The 14,681-nt window shown below is 41.2% G+C and overlaps 1 protein-coding gene across 4 annotated transcripts in view; it reads right to left on the bottom strand.

Moving 5' to 3' along the window:
* Positions 1 to 4,803: 4,803 nt before the first annotated feature.
* The window catches only part of LOC110525585 (adhesion G-protein coupled receptor D1), a 59,303-nt gene continuing 49,425 nt past the window's right edge, over positions 4,804 to 14,681 (bottom strand). For 2 of the 4 annotated variants that reach the window (XM_036979705.1, XM_036979708.1), the window contains 10 exons: positions 10,533 to 10,636; positions 10,232 to 10,343; positions 9,914 to 10,067; positions 8,696 to 8,762; positions 8,422 to 8,488; positions 8,197 to 8,288; positions 7,927 to 8,053; positions 7,776 to 7,817; positions 6,769 to 6,891; positions 4,804 to 6,692 (listed from right to left, as the gene is read on the bottom strand). In XM_036979705.1, coding sequence (XP_036835600.1) covers positions 6,597 to 6,692; positions 6,769 to 6,891; positions 7,776 to 7,817; positions 7,927 to 8,053; positions 8,197 to 8,288; positions 8,422 to 8,488; positions 8,696 to 8,762; positions 9,914 to 10,067; positions 10,232 to 10,343; positions 10,533 to 10,636 — 984 coding nt within the window. In that variant the 3' untranslated portion in view covers positions 4,804 to 6,596. The remainder of the gene's footprint in view (positions 6,693 to 6,768; positions 6,892 to 7,775; positions 7,818 to 7,926; positions 8,054 to 8,196; positions 8,289 to 8,421; positions 8,489 to 8,695; positions 8,763 to 9,913; positions 10,068 to 10,231; positions 10,344 to 10,532; positions 10,637 to 14,681) is intronic. The other 2 variants (XM_036979706.1, XM_036979707.1) reach the window with 2 other exon arrangements.

Consider the following 14,681-nt stretch of genomic DNA (forward strand, 5'->3'; position numbering starts at 1 on the left):
GGGGGGGGGGGGGTACATTTAATCCATTTTGAGTTCTGGCTGTAACACAACAAAATGTGAAACAAGTCAAGGGGTATGAATACTTTCTGAAGGCACTGTAGAGTTGAAATATATTCCATTTTGAGTTTCCATCCCAATATTACACTTCGTATCCAGTTGAAGTCGGAAGTTTACATACACTTAGGTTGGAGTCATTGAAACTCGTTTTTAAACCACTCCACAAATTTCTTGTTAACAAACTATAGTTTTGGCAAGTCGGTTATGTCACGCCCTGGCCATGGAGAGGCCTTTATTCTCTATTTTAGTTAGGCCAAGGTGCGACTAGGGTGGGAAAAGTGCAAATCAATCCCAGAACAACAGCAAAGGACCTTGTGAAGATGCTGGAGGAAACAAAAGTACAAAAGTATCTATATCCACAGTAAAACGAGTCCTAAATCGACATAACCTGAAAGGTCGCTCAGCAAGGAAGAAGCCACTGCTCCAAAATCGCCATAAAAAAGCCAGACTACGGTTTGCAACTGCACATAGGGACAAAGATGGTACTTTTTAGAGAAATGTCCTCTGGTCTGATGAAATAAAAATAGATATGTTTGGCCATAATGGCCATCGTTATGTTTGGAGGAAAAAGGGGCATGCTTGCAAGCCAAAGAACACCATCCCAACCGTGAAGCACAGGGGTGGCAGCATCATGTTGTGGGGGTCCTTTGCTGCAGGAGGGACTGGTGCACTTCACAAAATAGACGGTATCATGGGGGAGGAAAATGATGTGGATAGATTGAAGCAACATCTCAAGACATCAATCAGGAAGTTCAAGCTTGGTCGCAAATGGGTCTTCCAAAATGGACAATGACCCCAAGCATACTTCCAAAGTTGTGGCAAAATGGCTTAATGACAACAAAGTCAAGGTTTTGGAGTGGCCCTGACCTCAATCCCATAGAAAATGTGTGGGCAGAACTGAAAAAGCATGTGCGAGCAAGGAGGCCTACAAACCTGACTCAGTTACACCAGCTCTGTCAGGAGGAATGGGCCAAAATTCACCCAACTTATTTTGGGAAGCTTGTGGAAGCCTACCTGAAACATTTGACCAAAGTTCAACAATTTAAAGGCAATGCTACCAAGTACTAATTGAGTGTATGTAAACTTCTGACCCACTGGGAAAAGCTAAAAAAGCTATAAAAGCTCAAATAAATAATTCTCTCTACTATTATTCTTACATTTTACATTCTTAAAATAAAGTGGTGATCCAAACTGACCTAAGACTGACCTAAGGGCCTTTTTACTTGGATTAAATGTCAGGAATTGTGAAAAACTGAGTTTAAATGTATTTGGCTAAGGTGTGTCGTGGAAATGTCCTGTATTTACCAAATCATGAGAGCAAACCACACACAAGTCAGAGTTAGTTATCACAAAGTCCATCTTTAATTATATGAGCTCCATCACAACCCTGTGACTCTCAGATCAATTCAGTGTCTATAAATGAATTCTCTGAGAGTCCCTTACACATTGCAACTGAGATCCTTTATAGCAAAGACACACATAGCCAGACAGCATTGGCATAATTTATCGTTCAGCTTTGTCTCCTAAACTATGTTATTTTCTCAAACTCAGAACCATAAACCAAATCCACATATCAACAGGCATATATCAAATCCATCCTATCTTGACAAGATCACAGAGACACATTGACTGGCACACAGACATTGTGGAGCCAAGAGATACACGCTTGACCTCTCCCCTCTCTCCGGCCCAAACAACTTAGTCTTGACAGAGAACAGATACTGCAACCCCGCCACAGTATTATACAAAAATCAACATTCTGATGAGAAGTAACTTACTTTATATGATGAATATAAAACATCTTACCTATGTTACCAACTAATTCTGATTATTCCCCAACAGGTGTATGTAAACTTCCGACTTCAACTGTTCATCACAGAAGACTGAAATATGTGACCCGTTTCAAGAAGCTACAGTATGCGTCTGACGCATGTCACTACTTACACCAGGGAGGCATTCTCTTTTTATGCGTTTTGGGGCAGAAATGCCTTTGGGAACATGTGAACTTTCATGTGACATAATAACAAATGTGTGTGCAATCATTTAAATGATGAATACAATTGTTAAGTTTCAAGCCTTGTTGGTTTAGCCACGGAAAAAGACAGGAACCTTCCCGCTAGCCATAATTAGCTGAGATAATGGATGGGCTGGACATGCTGAGAGATAAGTTCGGATTGGTCTGCCATGTAGCGCGATTCTGTCTTTAACATGAGCTGCTCAGTGTGCGTCGATAATCCTGGTTACTGCTTTAAAAAATGTATACTTAACCTTAGTATGGAGAACTGCAAAAGTGTTGCAACTGCTCTTAACAACATTGCAGCCCAACATTTAGCAGGCGGTATCGTCAAAGATCAGTATGAAAAAGTTGTGATGGACTATTTTCTGCACAAGGTCAGTGTGAACCGGATTGACTTGACACAACAACGGGCCAAACAAGATGTAGCTAGCAACAAAAACCAAATGGAAAAGGCACGCTGTCGTGAAGCTCATTAGGTAGAGCATGGAGCAAGCACCAGGGTTGTGGGTTCGATTCTAATGTATGTATGTATGCACTCAGTCTCTCTGGGTAAGAGCGTCTGCTAAATGTCAAAGAGTCTAGCTACATTTTCAGATACTATTGATTTCTAATTTTGTCAGTCATTTTCATTGCAAGTTAAAGTGTACGGTTAGCTAGCAAACGATAGCTTGCTGGCTCACTAGCTAATGGTCTGTGTATTAATATTATTAGCATCTCAGAAACACATGTGCATTGCTAGTTATAGGTTCATGTTAGCTAGCTAGCCAATGTTGAACCGAGTTGTTTAGCTTTAGCTACCTGTAGATTCATACTCCAGCATTTCATGCATGGTAGCTAACTAGACATGTAGACATGCATGGTAGCTAACTACATTTGTACTGTAGCTATGGGTTGGGATTATGTTTAATTATTTATCTAGCTAGCTAGATGTCTACTCCAATTCACAAGAGAATGATTACATGACTCATCAAGTTAGCCAGGTGTATCTGGGGGTGATTACAGCCATCTATTGTATTTCATGAACATGTGTACATGTCTAGACAACAGTGACCCATCCACTTAGCTAGATGTGGTTGGGGCGTGGTTATAGCATTTCCTTCACATGACCCATCAATTTAGACAAGTGTCTGGGTAAGCATCATTTAATAATTATAAAATATTTATAAAATATTTTTATCTGGACACTTTCAAAGCCAGATTAGCATATAGGCAAGGACTAGATAAAGTGTAGAGTTTTTCGTTATTGTAGGCTACTACTTAAACCCCTTTTAGTGTTGAAATCTTTGGTTGTTTACTACACTACCTTATTCACTCTGTTTAGCACATGGCCTCACATGTAAATCCTTAAAGAGATAGGTGGGGCAAGGCTTAAGAGGATGTGAATGATGCTGAATAGGTGTAGACAAAGAATAGCTCTCCAGTAGGCGTACCAAAATATTCAAGGGCCCTTTTTCTCAAAAGCGGGGTTGATCAACTTTCAAGGCAGAATTACTTTCCTATTGTTCCTCAACTGCAGTGTATGATATACCATTTTGTAGCTCTGAGTCTACACTTTTTTCCAATGTTAAAAACACTGAAAAATGTTGCTACATATAACCGAATCGAGGCAGTCGGTCACATATAACAAAACCTTTTGACATAGAAACACATAATTAATTATTAATATTAATTATGAACCATATAACAACATTCCACCCATGAGGCCACTAGAGGTGATTTGTTTATTTGATTACAGGAAAGGACTCAATCATGCAAAAATATTTACAATTATTTTGACATGGCGTCAGTGAGATTCAAACCTATAATCTTCTGTGCTTTATCCATGGAATTAGTCTATTGCACCACCAGGATGGAGCACATTCAGAGCTGTTCATCTCGTCTATTCAAACAGACCCTATTTCAAAGAATACAAGCACTCATTTAGATCAGGTGTGGCCAATTAGTGGGCGAGCCAACAACACCTAACAAGCATAGAGTTTTGTTGATGCTGAGAACGGAATGTATATGTTTTTAAATAACATTCTTTGAACCTTCTCTGAACGTTATTAAAGTTTATTTTGTTTTTTACGGAAAGTGTTCTTAACGTTCTCTGAACAATTTGAGAACATTCATTTAAATAGAACAGTGAGTAAACCTTTAGAAAACGTTATACTGAGGTACATAAATTCCTACAGAATGTTTCTTCACGTTCTTGGTAGAATTTGAGGATGACTTTAAATAGAAACATGAGGAACTCTGTAGGAAACGTTATGCTGAAGTAACGAAATTCCCACAAAAGAATGTTGTTTCTTAACATTCTCTGAACAATTAGAGAACATTCCCAATGTCAAACCAGTTTGAGAACATTACTAGAACATTAACAAAATTGAAATGAAATATGACCATGTTTGAACTTTTATGAAACGTTCTGTTAAAGTAATGAAATAACCAGGAAAATGTTTTTTTTTGTTAAGTTCCTTAAATGTGCTAATGTTCCAAAACCAAGCAACTATCCTTCACCGTTCCCAGAAGGTTGTGGGAAGGTAGTATGCAAAGTACCCATGGGAAAACCACGTGCTCACCAAGCTCTATAAAACACATGGTTCTCAGAATGTTATATGCCAGCTGGGTAACTTCTTACTGGAGGTTCTACTTACAGTAGATAGTGCAGGTGTAACAGTACCTTTTATTTGATTTTTTACACACATTAGCTACTGAGGACAGTTGACAGAGGAATTACATTCAATCCATTTTTTGTTTGTATTTTTATTCCACAACAGAAAGAAGAGAGAAACCTTGAACCTGAAGTACTGTAGAACAAACAAACAAACAAGTCCGTATGATAGAATGGTCTGTTCTGAAAGACTAGGAAGTGCTTTTAAATGATTTCATAAAGTCAATCCTATTGTAGGAGACTAAGTGTTGGTACAGTGTCAGAACAATCAAGACTTTAAACAAGACATCTCCAATCTCAGTGAAACTGAACAAGAATACACTTTGGACTCGTGTTTGTGAAATACATGTGTATGCTATTACTATGTATCCTCAAAGACAAATCATGATACAAAAAATCTAATGATCTGTGTAATTTAAAAAGATAACTGAAAACAAATACAAATTCACAGAACTATGTCTAACGCAATAATTCTCTATTTTATAAAAAAGCATGAAATAATGCAGCTTACAGAGAGACATGAGGTACATTCGGAAATAGCATTGTCAACTCATCTCAACTCATCATTGTCAGAAGAAACAACAAAGAACTTCAAGAGAGGCAGAGTATCAAACATTGTGACTTGTGTGCTCTGATGCTTTGCAAATTTCAAAAAATGTAAATGACAAAATCCATAAATAAATACATTAAACTGTGGGGGTGTTAATTTGATGACACTTTTTATATGAAAGTATTCATCCCTGTATGTATGTCTGTATGTATGTACGTGCTAAGGCACGTTTGTTTGGTGCCAGATTCAATGTTTTGCACTTTCTGGACATTAAATATTTCAGAAAAGAAGAACATTGTTATTTATTCTTTCATTGGTTGGTTCAACACATAATGCTTAATGTACCATCCAGCCAGGACCCTGTAGTAGAATAACCATCCTGCACAAACCCATTACCAGGCTGTTATAGCCTCCAGTGTGACTTTGTCAAAACCATAATTCATTCTGAAAGTAACAAAACTCAAAGTTAAAGCTAAAGTATGTTTACATATCACAAAATATACCAATGCAAAACATTGGATAGCCTCGGGTCAAATGGCTAATTATTCATGACAAATAGTTGGGAAGAAACATTTCAAGACATTATACACTGTTGGACACAAACAATCTGAAACAGTTAATGGCATGTTTTAAATTCTCAAGGCCAAGGGCTCTTACAATCTCACAAAGTCCCCTCAGAATTCCCATCCCTACACTTAGAAAGAAAAGGTGCTATCTACAACCTAAAATGGTTCTTCAGCTTTCCCCATAGGTGAACCCTTTGTAGAACCCTTTTTGTTACCAGGTAGAACCCTTTTGGGTTACATGTAGAACCCTTTCCACAGAATGTTTTACGTGGGAACCAAACAGGGTGCTCCTATGGGGACAGCAGAATAACCCTTTTTTCTAAGAGTGCATATGCGTCTGGCCAGCTGTCTTTTATTAGAGAAGTTGAAAGGCACAGTCCCTTGAGTCTGTTTTGTCTTCAGGGTGTGCTGATGTCCCTTTGGGGTTACAGCTTTACATCAAATCATTGCACAGTGGAGGAGTAAGGGAGTGGGAGGCTCTGGGCTATGGAAGCTGTAAGAATGGTTAGTCATTGTGTATAGAGCTCTACATGAAGACGCATGACATCCTGACTATGTAGCTACACCACAACACACCCCCGTATCTAAGGCTTTTCCTTTTGAGTCCATGAGAGTGGATCATACATCACATATAACAGTGGGCAACAACACAATACTTAAGCAAGTGTTTGTCAATGAATCTAGTGAACTAGTGAACCCAAGGTTGGCATGGCATCCTACTTCTGCCATTACTGGAAGCGAAGTCCTGTAGTTTTACACAGCGGACAGGTCGATCCGATTGGCTGAGTAGGTGCTTTTGTCCCATGTGTTCATCTTTGTGGGGCTCACGCCTCCTCTGTTTCCATCAATCTGTGAGAGAAAAAGGGGAGTAAATGATTGATCTCACATTTAAAGTTCTAAGTTGAATTCACGTCTTTCTTCTTACCCAATTAGACCCCTCTACCTTGGTACTCACAACATCAGAGTTGAAGGGTTTCACATTGATATTGCGAATGGAGCTGCTGGTAAGCGACCACACCTTGGTTTTGTGCTTGAAGGCAGCTCTGACCTACAGCAAAACCATGAGAACGCACAATAACATAAACCTCCCCTGACATTAGAAACAAAACAGAAACTATACTGAACAAAAATCTAAACACAACATGCAACAATTTCAATGATTTTACTGAGTTAAAACTCGTAAGGAATTCAGTAAATTTAAATAAATTCATTAGGCCCTAATCTATGGATTTCACATGACTGGGCAGGGGCGCAGCCATGGGTGGGCCTGGGAGGGCCTAGACCTATCCACTTGGGAGCCAGGCCCAGCGAATCAGAATGAGTTTTCCTCACAAAAGGGCTTTATTACAGACAGAAATACTCCTCAGTTCCATCAGCTGTCTGGGTGGCTGGTGAAGAAGCCGGATGTGGAGGTCCTGTGCTGGCGTGGATACACTTGGATGTACCGCCAAATTCTCTAAAACAACGTTGGAGGTGGCTTATGGTAGAGAAATTAACATAAAATTATTCTCTGGCAACAGCTCTGGTGGACATTCCTGCAGTCAGCATGCCAATTGCACACTCCCTCAAAAGTTGAGACATCTGTGGCATTATATTGTGGCATTATGTTGTGTGACTAAACTGCACTTTTTAGTGGCCTTTTATTGTCCCCCAGCACAAGGTGAACCTGTGTAATGATCATGCTGTTTAATCAACTTCTTGATATGGCACACCTGTCAGGGGGATGGATTATCTTGGCAAATGAGAAATGCTCATTAACAGGGATGAAAACAAATTTATGCACAAAAGTTGAGAGAAATACGCTTTTCCTGCGTATGGAACATTTCTGGGATATTTTATTTCAGCCCATGAAACATGGAGCCAACACATGTTTCGTTTATATTTTTGTTCAGTATATATCAACACTATAACAACATGAAGGATGTGTCTTACCTCAGAGTTGAGAAGACAGTGGAACAGGAAAATAAAGAATCCCTTTAGAAAGATCCACATATTTGTAGTCAATTACCGTAAATAAAGGCTATTAATAAAGACCAATTTGATGTACCGTATTAGAGTGAATCATTTACAGTAGGCAACTGACCTGTAATGAGTTGAACACAGCAAACATGTACTGGAACATCAGTGAGTGATCGTTGATGGCCAGTACCCCAAAGATCCAAGAGATGCCCAGAATAGGAAGGAGTACAGCCACTGCCTTTGCAGTCAGCCTATACACACAGAGAGGCACAAACACACTAAGTGTCAACTATCTACAAACGATGTAATAAATACTGTATTCATATCATTCTGACTGAGGGAGTCAGGATAGCATTATCACCATGAAGGTTTTAGGACAGAGATGATGACTCACTTGACTGCGTTGGCATCTCCATGAACCTTGTAATTCTCTGAACTAATACGAGAGATGATCCTCGTCACAGATATAAGAATCACAATATTCACCTGAGTCAGAGAGAAAACAACACACATCAGTTAATATCAAAAAATCACTTTTATGAATAAAAAGCTTGAGCTCAAGCACTTAATTAGTTGTTCAATAAGAACGGAAGTCAACTATAGTGGGGATTTCTCTTACCACAATGACAAACAGTGCTGGTGCCACAAAGGCCCAAACAGCCCCGATCTTCAAAGACAGCCAACAGCTGAGGGAGAGAGGTGAGATAAAACAAGCTTGGTTGACATCCCTCACATTATACTTTCCATTTCTGTTTCCCCTGTTGGTGTAAACTACTTATACATAAATGGCTGTTTCATGGCACCAATATCAATATTTTAACCCTATTCAATGGCACAAAGTGCTGCCAAGTGGTTTTGAATATCCAGGTTAGAGTGTGTTGACAGTGTCTTACTTTCCAACCTCTCCGTAGCTGTCCAAGGCTGATGTCATAGAAACCACACAGATCACCAGTGGAGACCCTGGGTGAAGAGGGGAAATGTTAATCACCAGATATAGAGATATCACACACATCATGACATCTGTAACATTACATTGTCCAGTATGTGCATCCGTATATTGACTTCAGTCTAATGCTGTCCAAATCAAGTTTGGCAAAGAGTATTAGATGAAAGTTAGACAGACCGAGAGTAAAGGACACAGGATATTTTTTTTTTCTGTGGTATTTTGTCATTGCTCATTTCCACCAACATGGTTATATTATTGGTAAAGCTTCTTTGTTTAATGTTGTAATGACTTACTGAGTCCACAGAGATTTCCAGACTTTTCCAGCAATAAACAATTAAACTGTTACACCAAAAGAGGAAATTAAGAATAAAGGATCAGAAGCCTTTTTTCACTGCTAATAACAGGAGCTGTAAACGACAAAACTCAGATGTCCTAACAGCTATATTTCCAGCTGCTGGAAACATCTATGTTACTTAATTTGTAGCTGGCCACAAATCGCAGCATTACTTCGGCCAACAACATAGGAAATAATAAAAATGGGATCTTATTTCCAATAATCACTCCAGCATGTGGAGGCTGTTCCCAGACAGCTAAACACACACACACACACACACACACACACACACACACACACACACACACACACACACACACACACACACACACACACACACACACACACACACAAACACACACAATTCTGTCTGTCTGTCCACTCTGGCCCCCTGGCCCACAGAGACCAGGGCAGTCTCAAGGCCAAACCAGAGGTCTGCTAAAACCAGACCCAAAAGGTCATCCCGAAAGGTCATCCTTTCAATTGTGCCAAACATGGTAAAGTATCGTTTGATGCAGAGCAGTAGGGTTGTAAAATTTTAATTACTTTCCCAAAATTCCCTGGTATTCCAGAAATTCCAGTTGGAAGATTCCTTGAGTTAGGTGGGGATGAGCAGGTAACCCTGGAATCCTCCAACCGGGATTTCTGGAGAACTTGAGAATTTTGGGAAAGTAACTGGAATGTTACAACCCTACAAAGCAGATTGTTGCATGTAGCTACAGGTGTAAGTGGAAACACAGATTGAGCCAGTTTGATCCAAATGGGAATCACATCATTGGCAGTAAGACATTTGTGCCTAAAAAGGTCAATTAATACAGTTACAAGATGTACCCCAGCCAATCCCGTAGTAGTAGAAATGCTTGCTGCCCTCGGAGCCGAAAACCTTGATGACCATGCTGTAGAGGTGCAGGCCCTCCACCAGCATCCAGGCAAACACACTCAGGAAGAAGAAGTGGAGCAGCACAGCCATCACCTTACAGGGCAGCTGGGAGAGGAAAGGGGTTAGGGTACATCATGATCACAGTTGTCATCATGCACGGTCTCATAATCATCATGCTTTGTTTCCTTTTCATCGTCATACAGTAGGTACAAAATCCCTTCCTGGTTCTAGCCAGTGAGATACTCTGGCTGTGGTTATGAGGTGCTTACCGTGCCCGGATCAAAGCGGAAGCTGATGAGCAGCAGAATCTGGGCAACCAGAATGGCAAAGGACAGGTTGGCATGGATGTGGTAGCGTTGGTTACAGATAGTGCTCACTGTCCTGCAAGGCCACACAAATGATAACAAGTAATATTACAAGAAATGTATCAAATACGTTTGATATAACATTGAATCATAATGGGGTGAATACCACTTATAAAGAGCATGTGTGACACACAACACATGTGAGATGCTTTGATATGTTTATTTTGACTGAGTCAGTGAACAATAAAGATGGAGGGATACTCACGACAGGATTGCAAACGTCACCAGAGTGATGGTCAGACAAAAGATGGAGATGGCACAGCCAACGTAACTGATGGTTGATAGCGCCACCTGGTGGGTCTTGGAAAGCTGTGCAATGGTGAGAATGACATCACGATTCAGTAAAACATTCCAGACACAAATTTGATGTTTAGATTCATGTTAGGGCTGATTCATTTCAAAAGGATGCAGACCAGAATATGTTGCATGGAACACATTACTATGGGAAATAACATAAAGCTGAAGTGAGAAGAGCATTAAACTAAAATATTGATTTTATAGGGAATCAGTGAGTGGAGCTTCACTATGAACCATCACTGCCCTCTGTGCGATGTTTAAAGTAAGTGACATTGTTAAATGTCAGACAGATTTTGCCCATACTCCTGACCATGTCACTATATAGGAGGTAATTGTGTTGCTTTTATTGCATGGTTAGCCTCCATGGCAGGAAGTGACTCCAATATGTGTGACCCCCTCAGTGCTTTGAGTCCTGTCCAACATGCCTGGCCAGTGCCAGAGCAAGTGCCAGCAGAGTGGTGTGGTACAGCATGATGTGCTGGGCTTTAACAGGGTGCAGTGACCCTCATTACTAGACCTCTGTGCCGGACTGGACTGGCTAACACTCTGTCACCATTGTAAAGCTGCTGTGGCATGAGACAACTACCAGCAAAGTAAAGAAAGAGCATGCCCCTGACCTTGTTTCTGAATGAGGTCCATTCTCAAACTATGCTGCTGCACATATTTTCTGTCCTTGTATGTCAAGGATGATTCCCCATTTCTCTTTCTGTGTGTGTGTCTGTATGTAAATGTGTCTTTTTCAAGTACAATGCCATGAAACATTATTTGCCCCCTTTCAGATTCTTTCTATTTTTGCATATTTTCGATACTGAATGTTATCAGATCTTCAACCAAAACCTAGTACTAGATAAAGGGAACCTGAGTTTACAAATAACCCAAAAAATGGATACTTGTTTAATTTATTTAATTAACAAAGTTATGGAACACCCAATTTTTTTCACCTTTATTTAACCAGGTAGGCCAGTTGAGAACAAATTCTCATTTACAACTGCTACCTGGCCAAGATAAAGCAAAGCAGTAAGACCCAAACAGCGTTACAGATGGGACAAACACATGTACAGTCAATAACACAATAGAGAAGTCTATACACAGTGTGTGCAAATGTAGTAAAATTAGGGAGGTAAGGCAATAAATAGGCCATAGTGGCGAAATCATTACAATTTAGCAATTAAACACTGGAGTGATATATGTGCAGAAGATGAATGTGCAAGTAGAAATACTGGGGTGCAAAAGAGCAAAAAATAAATTACAACATGGGGATGAGGTAGTTGGGTGGGCTATTTACAGATGGGCTGTGTACAGATGCAATGATCGGTAAGCGGTTCTGACAGCTAATGCTTAAAGTTAGTGAGGGAGATATAAGACTCCAGGTTCAGTGATTTTTGCAATTTGTTCCAGTCATTGGCAGCAGAGAACTGGAAGGAAAGGCGGCCAAAGGAAGAGTTGGCTTTGGGTATGACCAGTGAAATATACCTGCTGGAGTGGGTGCTACGGGTGGGTGCTGCTATGGTGACCAGTGAACTGAGATAAGGTGGGGCTTTACCTAGCCAAGACTTATAGATGACCTGGAGTCAGTGAGTTTGGCGACGAATATGAAGCGAGGGTCAGACAACGAGCATACAGGTCGCAGTGGTGGGCAGGTGTGGGCAACGATCGGTTGAAGAGCATGCATTTAGTTTTACTTGCATATAAGAGCAGTTGGCTGCCACAGAAGGAGAGTTGTATGACATTGAAGCTCGTCTGGAGGTTTGTTAACACAGTGTCCAAAGAAAGGCCAGAAGTATACAGAATGGTGTCGTCTGCGTAGAGGTGGATCAGAGAATCACCAGCAGCAAGAGTGACATCATTAATGTAAACAGAGAAAATAGTCGGCCTGAGAATTGAACCCTGTGGCACCCCATAGAGACTGCCAGAGGTCCGGACAACAGGCCCTCCGATTTGACACACTGTGAACCAGGCCAGGCAGTCATTTGAGAAACCAAGGTTGTTGAGTCTGCCAATAAGAATACGGTGATTGACAGAGTCGAAGACCTTGGCCAGGTTGATGAAGACGGCTGCACAGTATTGTCTTTTATCGATGGCGGTTATGATATCGTTTAGGACCTTGAGCGTGGTTGAGGTGCACCCATGACCAGCTCGGAAACCAGAGTGCATAGCGGAGAAGGTACTGTGGGATTCTAAATGGTCGGTGATCTGTTTGTTAACTTGGCTTTCGAAGACTTCAGAAAGGCAGGGTAGGATAGATATAGGTCTGTAACAGTTTGGATCTAGAGTGTCTCCCCCTTTGAAGAGGGGGATGACCGTGGCAGCTTTCCAATATTTAGGGATCTCAGATGATACGAGACAGAGGTTGAACAGGCTAGTAATAGGGGTTGCAACAATTGTGGTGGATAATTTAAGAAAGAGAGGGTCCAGATTGTCTAGCCCAGCTGATTTGCAGGGGTCCAGATTTGGCAGCTCTTTCAGAACATCAGCTATCTGGATTTGGGAGAAGGAGAAATGGGGAGGCTTGGGCAAGTTGCTGTGCATGGTGCAGAGCTGTTGACCGGGGTAGGGGTAGCCAGATGGTAAGCATGGCCAACCGTAGAAAAATACTTATTGAAATTCTCGATTATCATAGATTTATTGGTGGTGACAGTGCTTCCTAGCCTTAATGCAGTGTGCAGCCATTCTCCATGGACTTTACAGTGTCCCAGAACATTTTGGAATTTGTGCTACAGGATGCAAATTTCTGTTTGAAAAAGCTAGCCTTTGCTTTTCTAACTGCCTGTGTATAATGGTTCCTAACTTCCCTGAAAAGTTGCATATTGCGGGGGCAATTCGATGCTAATGTAGTACGGCACAGGATGTTTTTGCACTGGTCAAGGGCAGTCAAGTCTGGAGTGAACCAAGGGCTATATCTGTTCTTAGTTCTACATGTTTGAATTGGGCATGCTTATTTTAGATGGTGAGGAAAGCACATTTAAAGAATAACCAGGCATCCTCTACTGACAAAATGAGGTCAATATCCTTCCAGGATACCCGGGCCAGGTCGATTAGAAAGGCCTGCTCGCTGAAGTGTTTTAGGGAGCATTTGACAGTGATGAGGGGTTGTTGTTTGACCGCGGACCCATTACGGACGCAGGCAATGAGGCAGTGGTCGCTGAGAGCCTGGTTGAAGACAGCAGAGGTGTATTTAGAGGGCAGGTTTGTCAGGATGATATCTAAGAGGGTGCCCGTTGTTACGGATTTAGGGTTGTACCTGGTAGGTTCCTTGATAATTTGTGTGAGATTGAGGGCATCTAGCTTGGATTGTCGGACGGACGGTATGTTAAGCATATCCCAGTTTAGGTCACCTAACAGTACACACTCTGAAGATAAATGGGGGGCAATTAATTCACATATGGTGTCCAGGGCACAGCTGGGGGATGAGGGGGGTCTATAATAAGCGGCAACAGTGAGAGATTTATTTCTGGAAAGGTGGATTTTTAAAAGTAGAAGCTCAAACTGTTTGGGCACAGACCTGGATAGCATGACAGAACTCTGCAGGCTGTCTCTGCAGTAGATTGCAACTCCACCCCCTTTGGCAGTTCTATCTTGGCGGAAAATGTTGTAGTTGGGAATGGAAATATCTGAATTTTTGGTGGCCTTCCTAAACCAGGATTCAGACACGGCAAGGACATCAGGGATGGCGGAGTGTGCTAAAGCAGTGAATAAAATAAACTTAGGGAGGAGGCTTTTGTTGTTTACATACATGAAACCAAGGCTTTTACGGTTACAGAAGTCAACAAATGATAGCGCCTGGGGAATAGGAGTGGAACTGGGGGCTACAGGGCCTGGGTTAACCTCTACATCACCAGAGGAACAGAGGAGGAGTAGGATAAGGGTACGGCTAAAGGCTATAAGAACTGGTCATCTAGTGCGTTGGGGACAGAGAATAAAAGGAGCAGATTTCTGGGTGTGGTAGAATAGATTCAAGGCTAATGTACAGACAAGGGTATGGTAGGATGTGAGTACAGTGGAGAAAAACCTAGGCGTTGAGTGACGATGAGAGAGGTTTCATCTCTGGAGGCACCAG

The sequence above is a fragment of the Oncorhynchus mykiss genome, chromosome 6 (assembly GCF_013265735.2).
Source record: "Oncorhynchus mykiss isolate Arlee chromosome 6, USDA_OmykA_1.1, whole genome shotgun sequence".
NCBI lineage: Eukaryota > Metazoa > Chordata > Actinopteri > Salmoniformes > Salmonidae > Oncorhynchus > Oncorhynchus mykiss.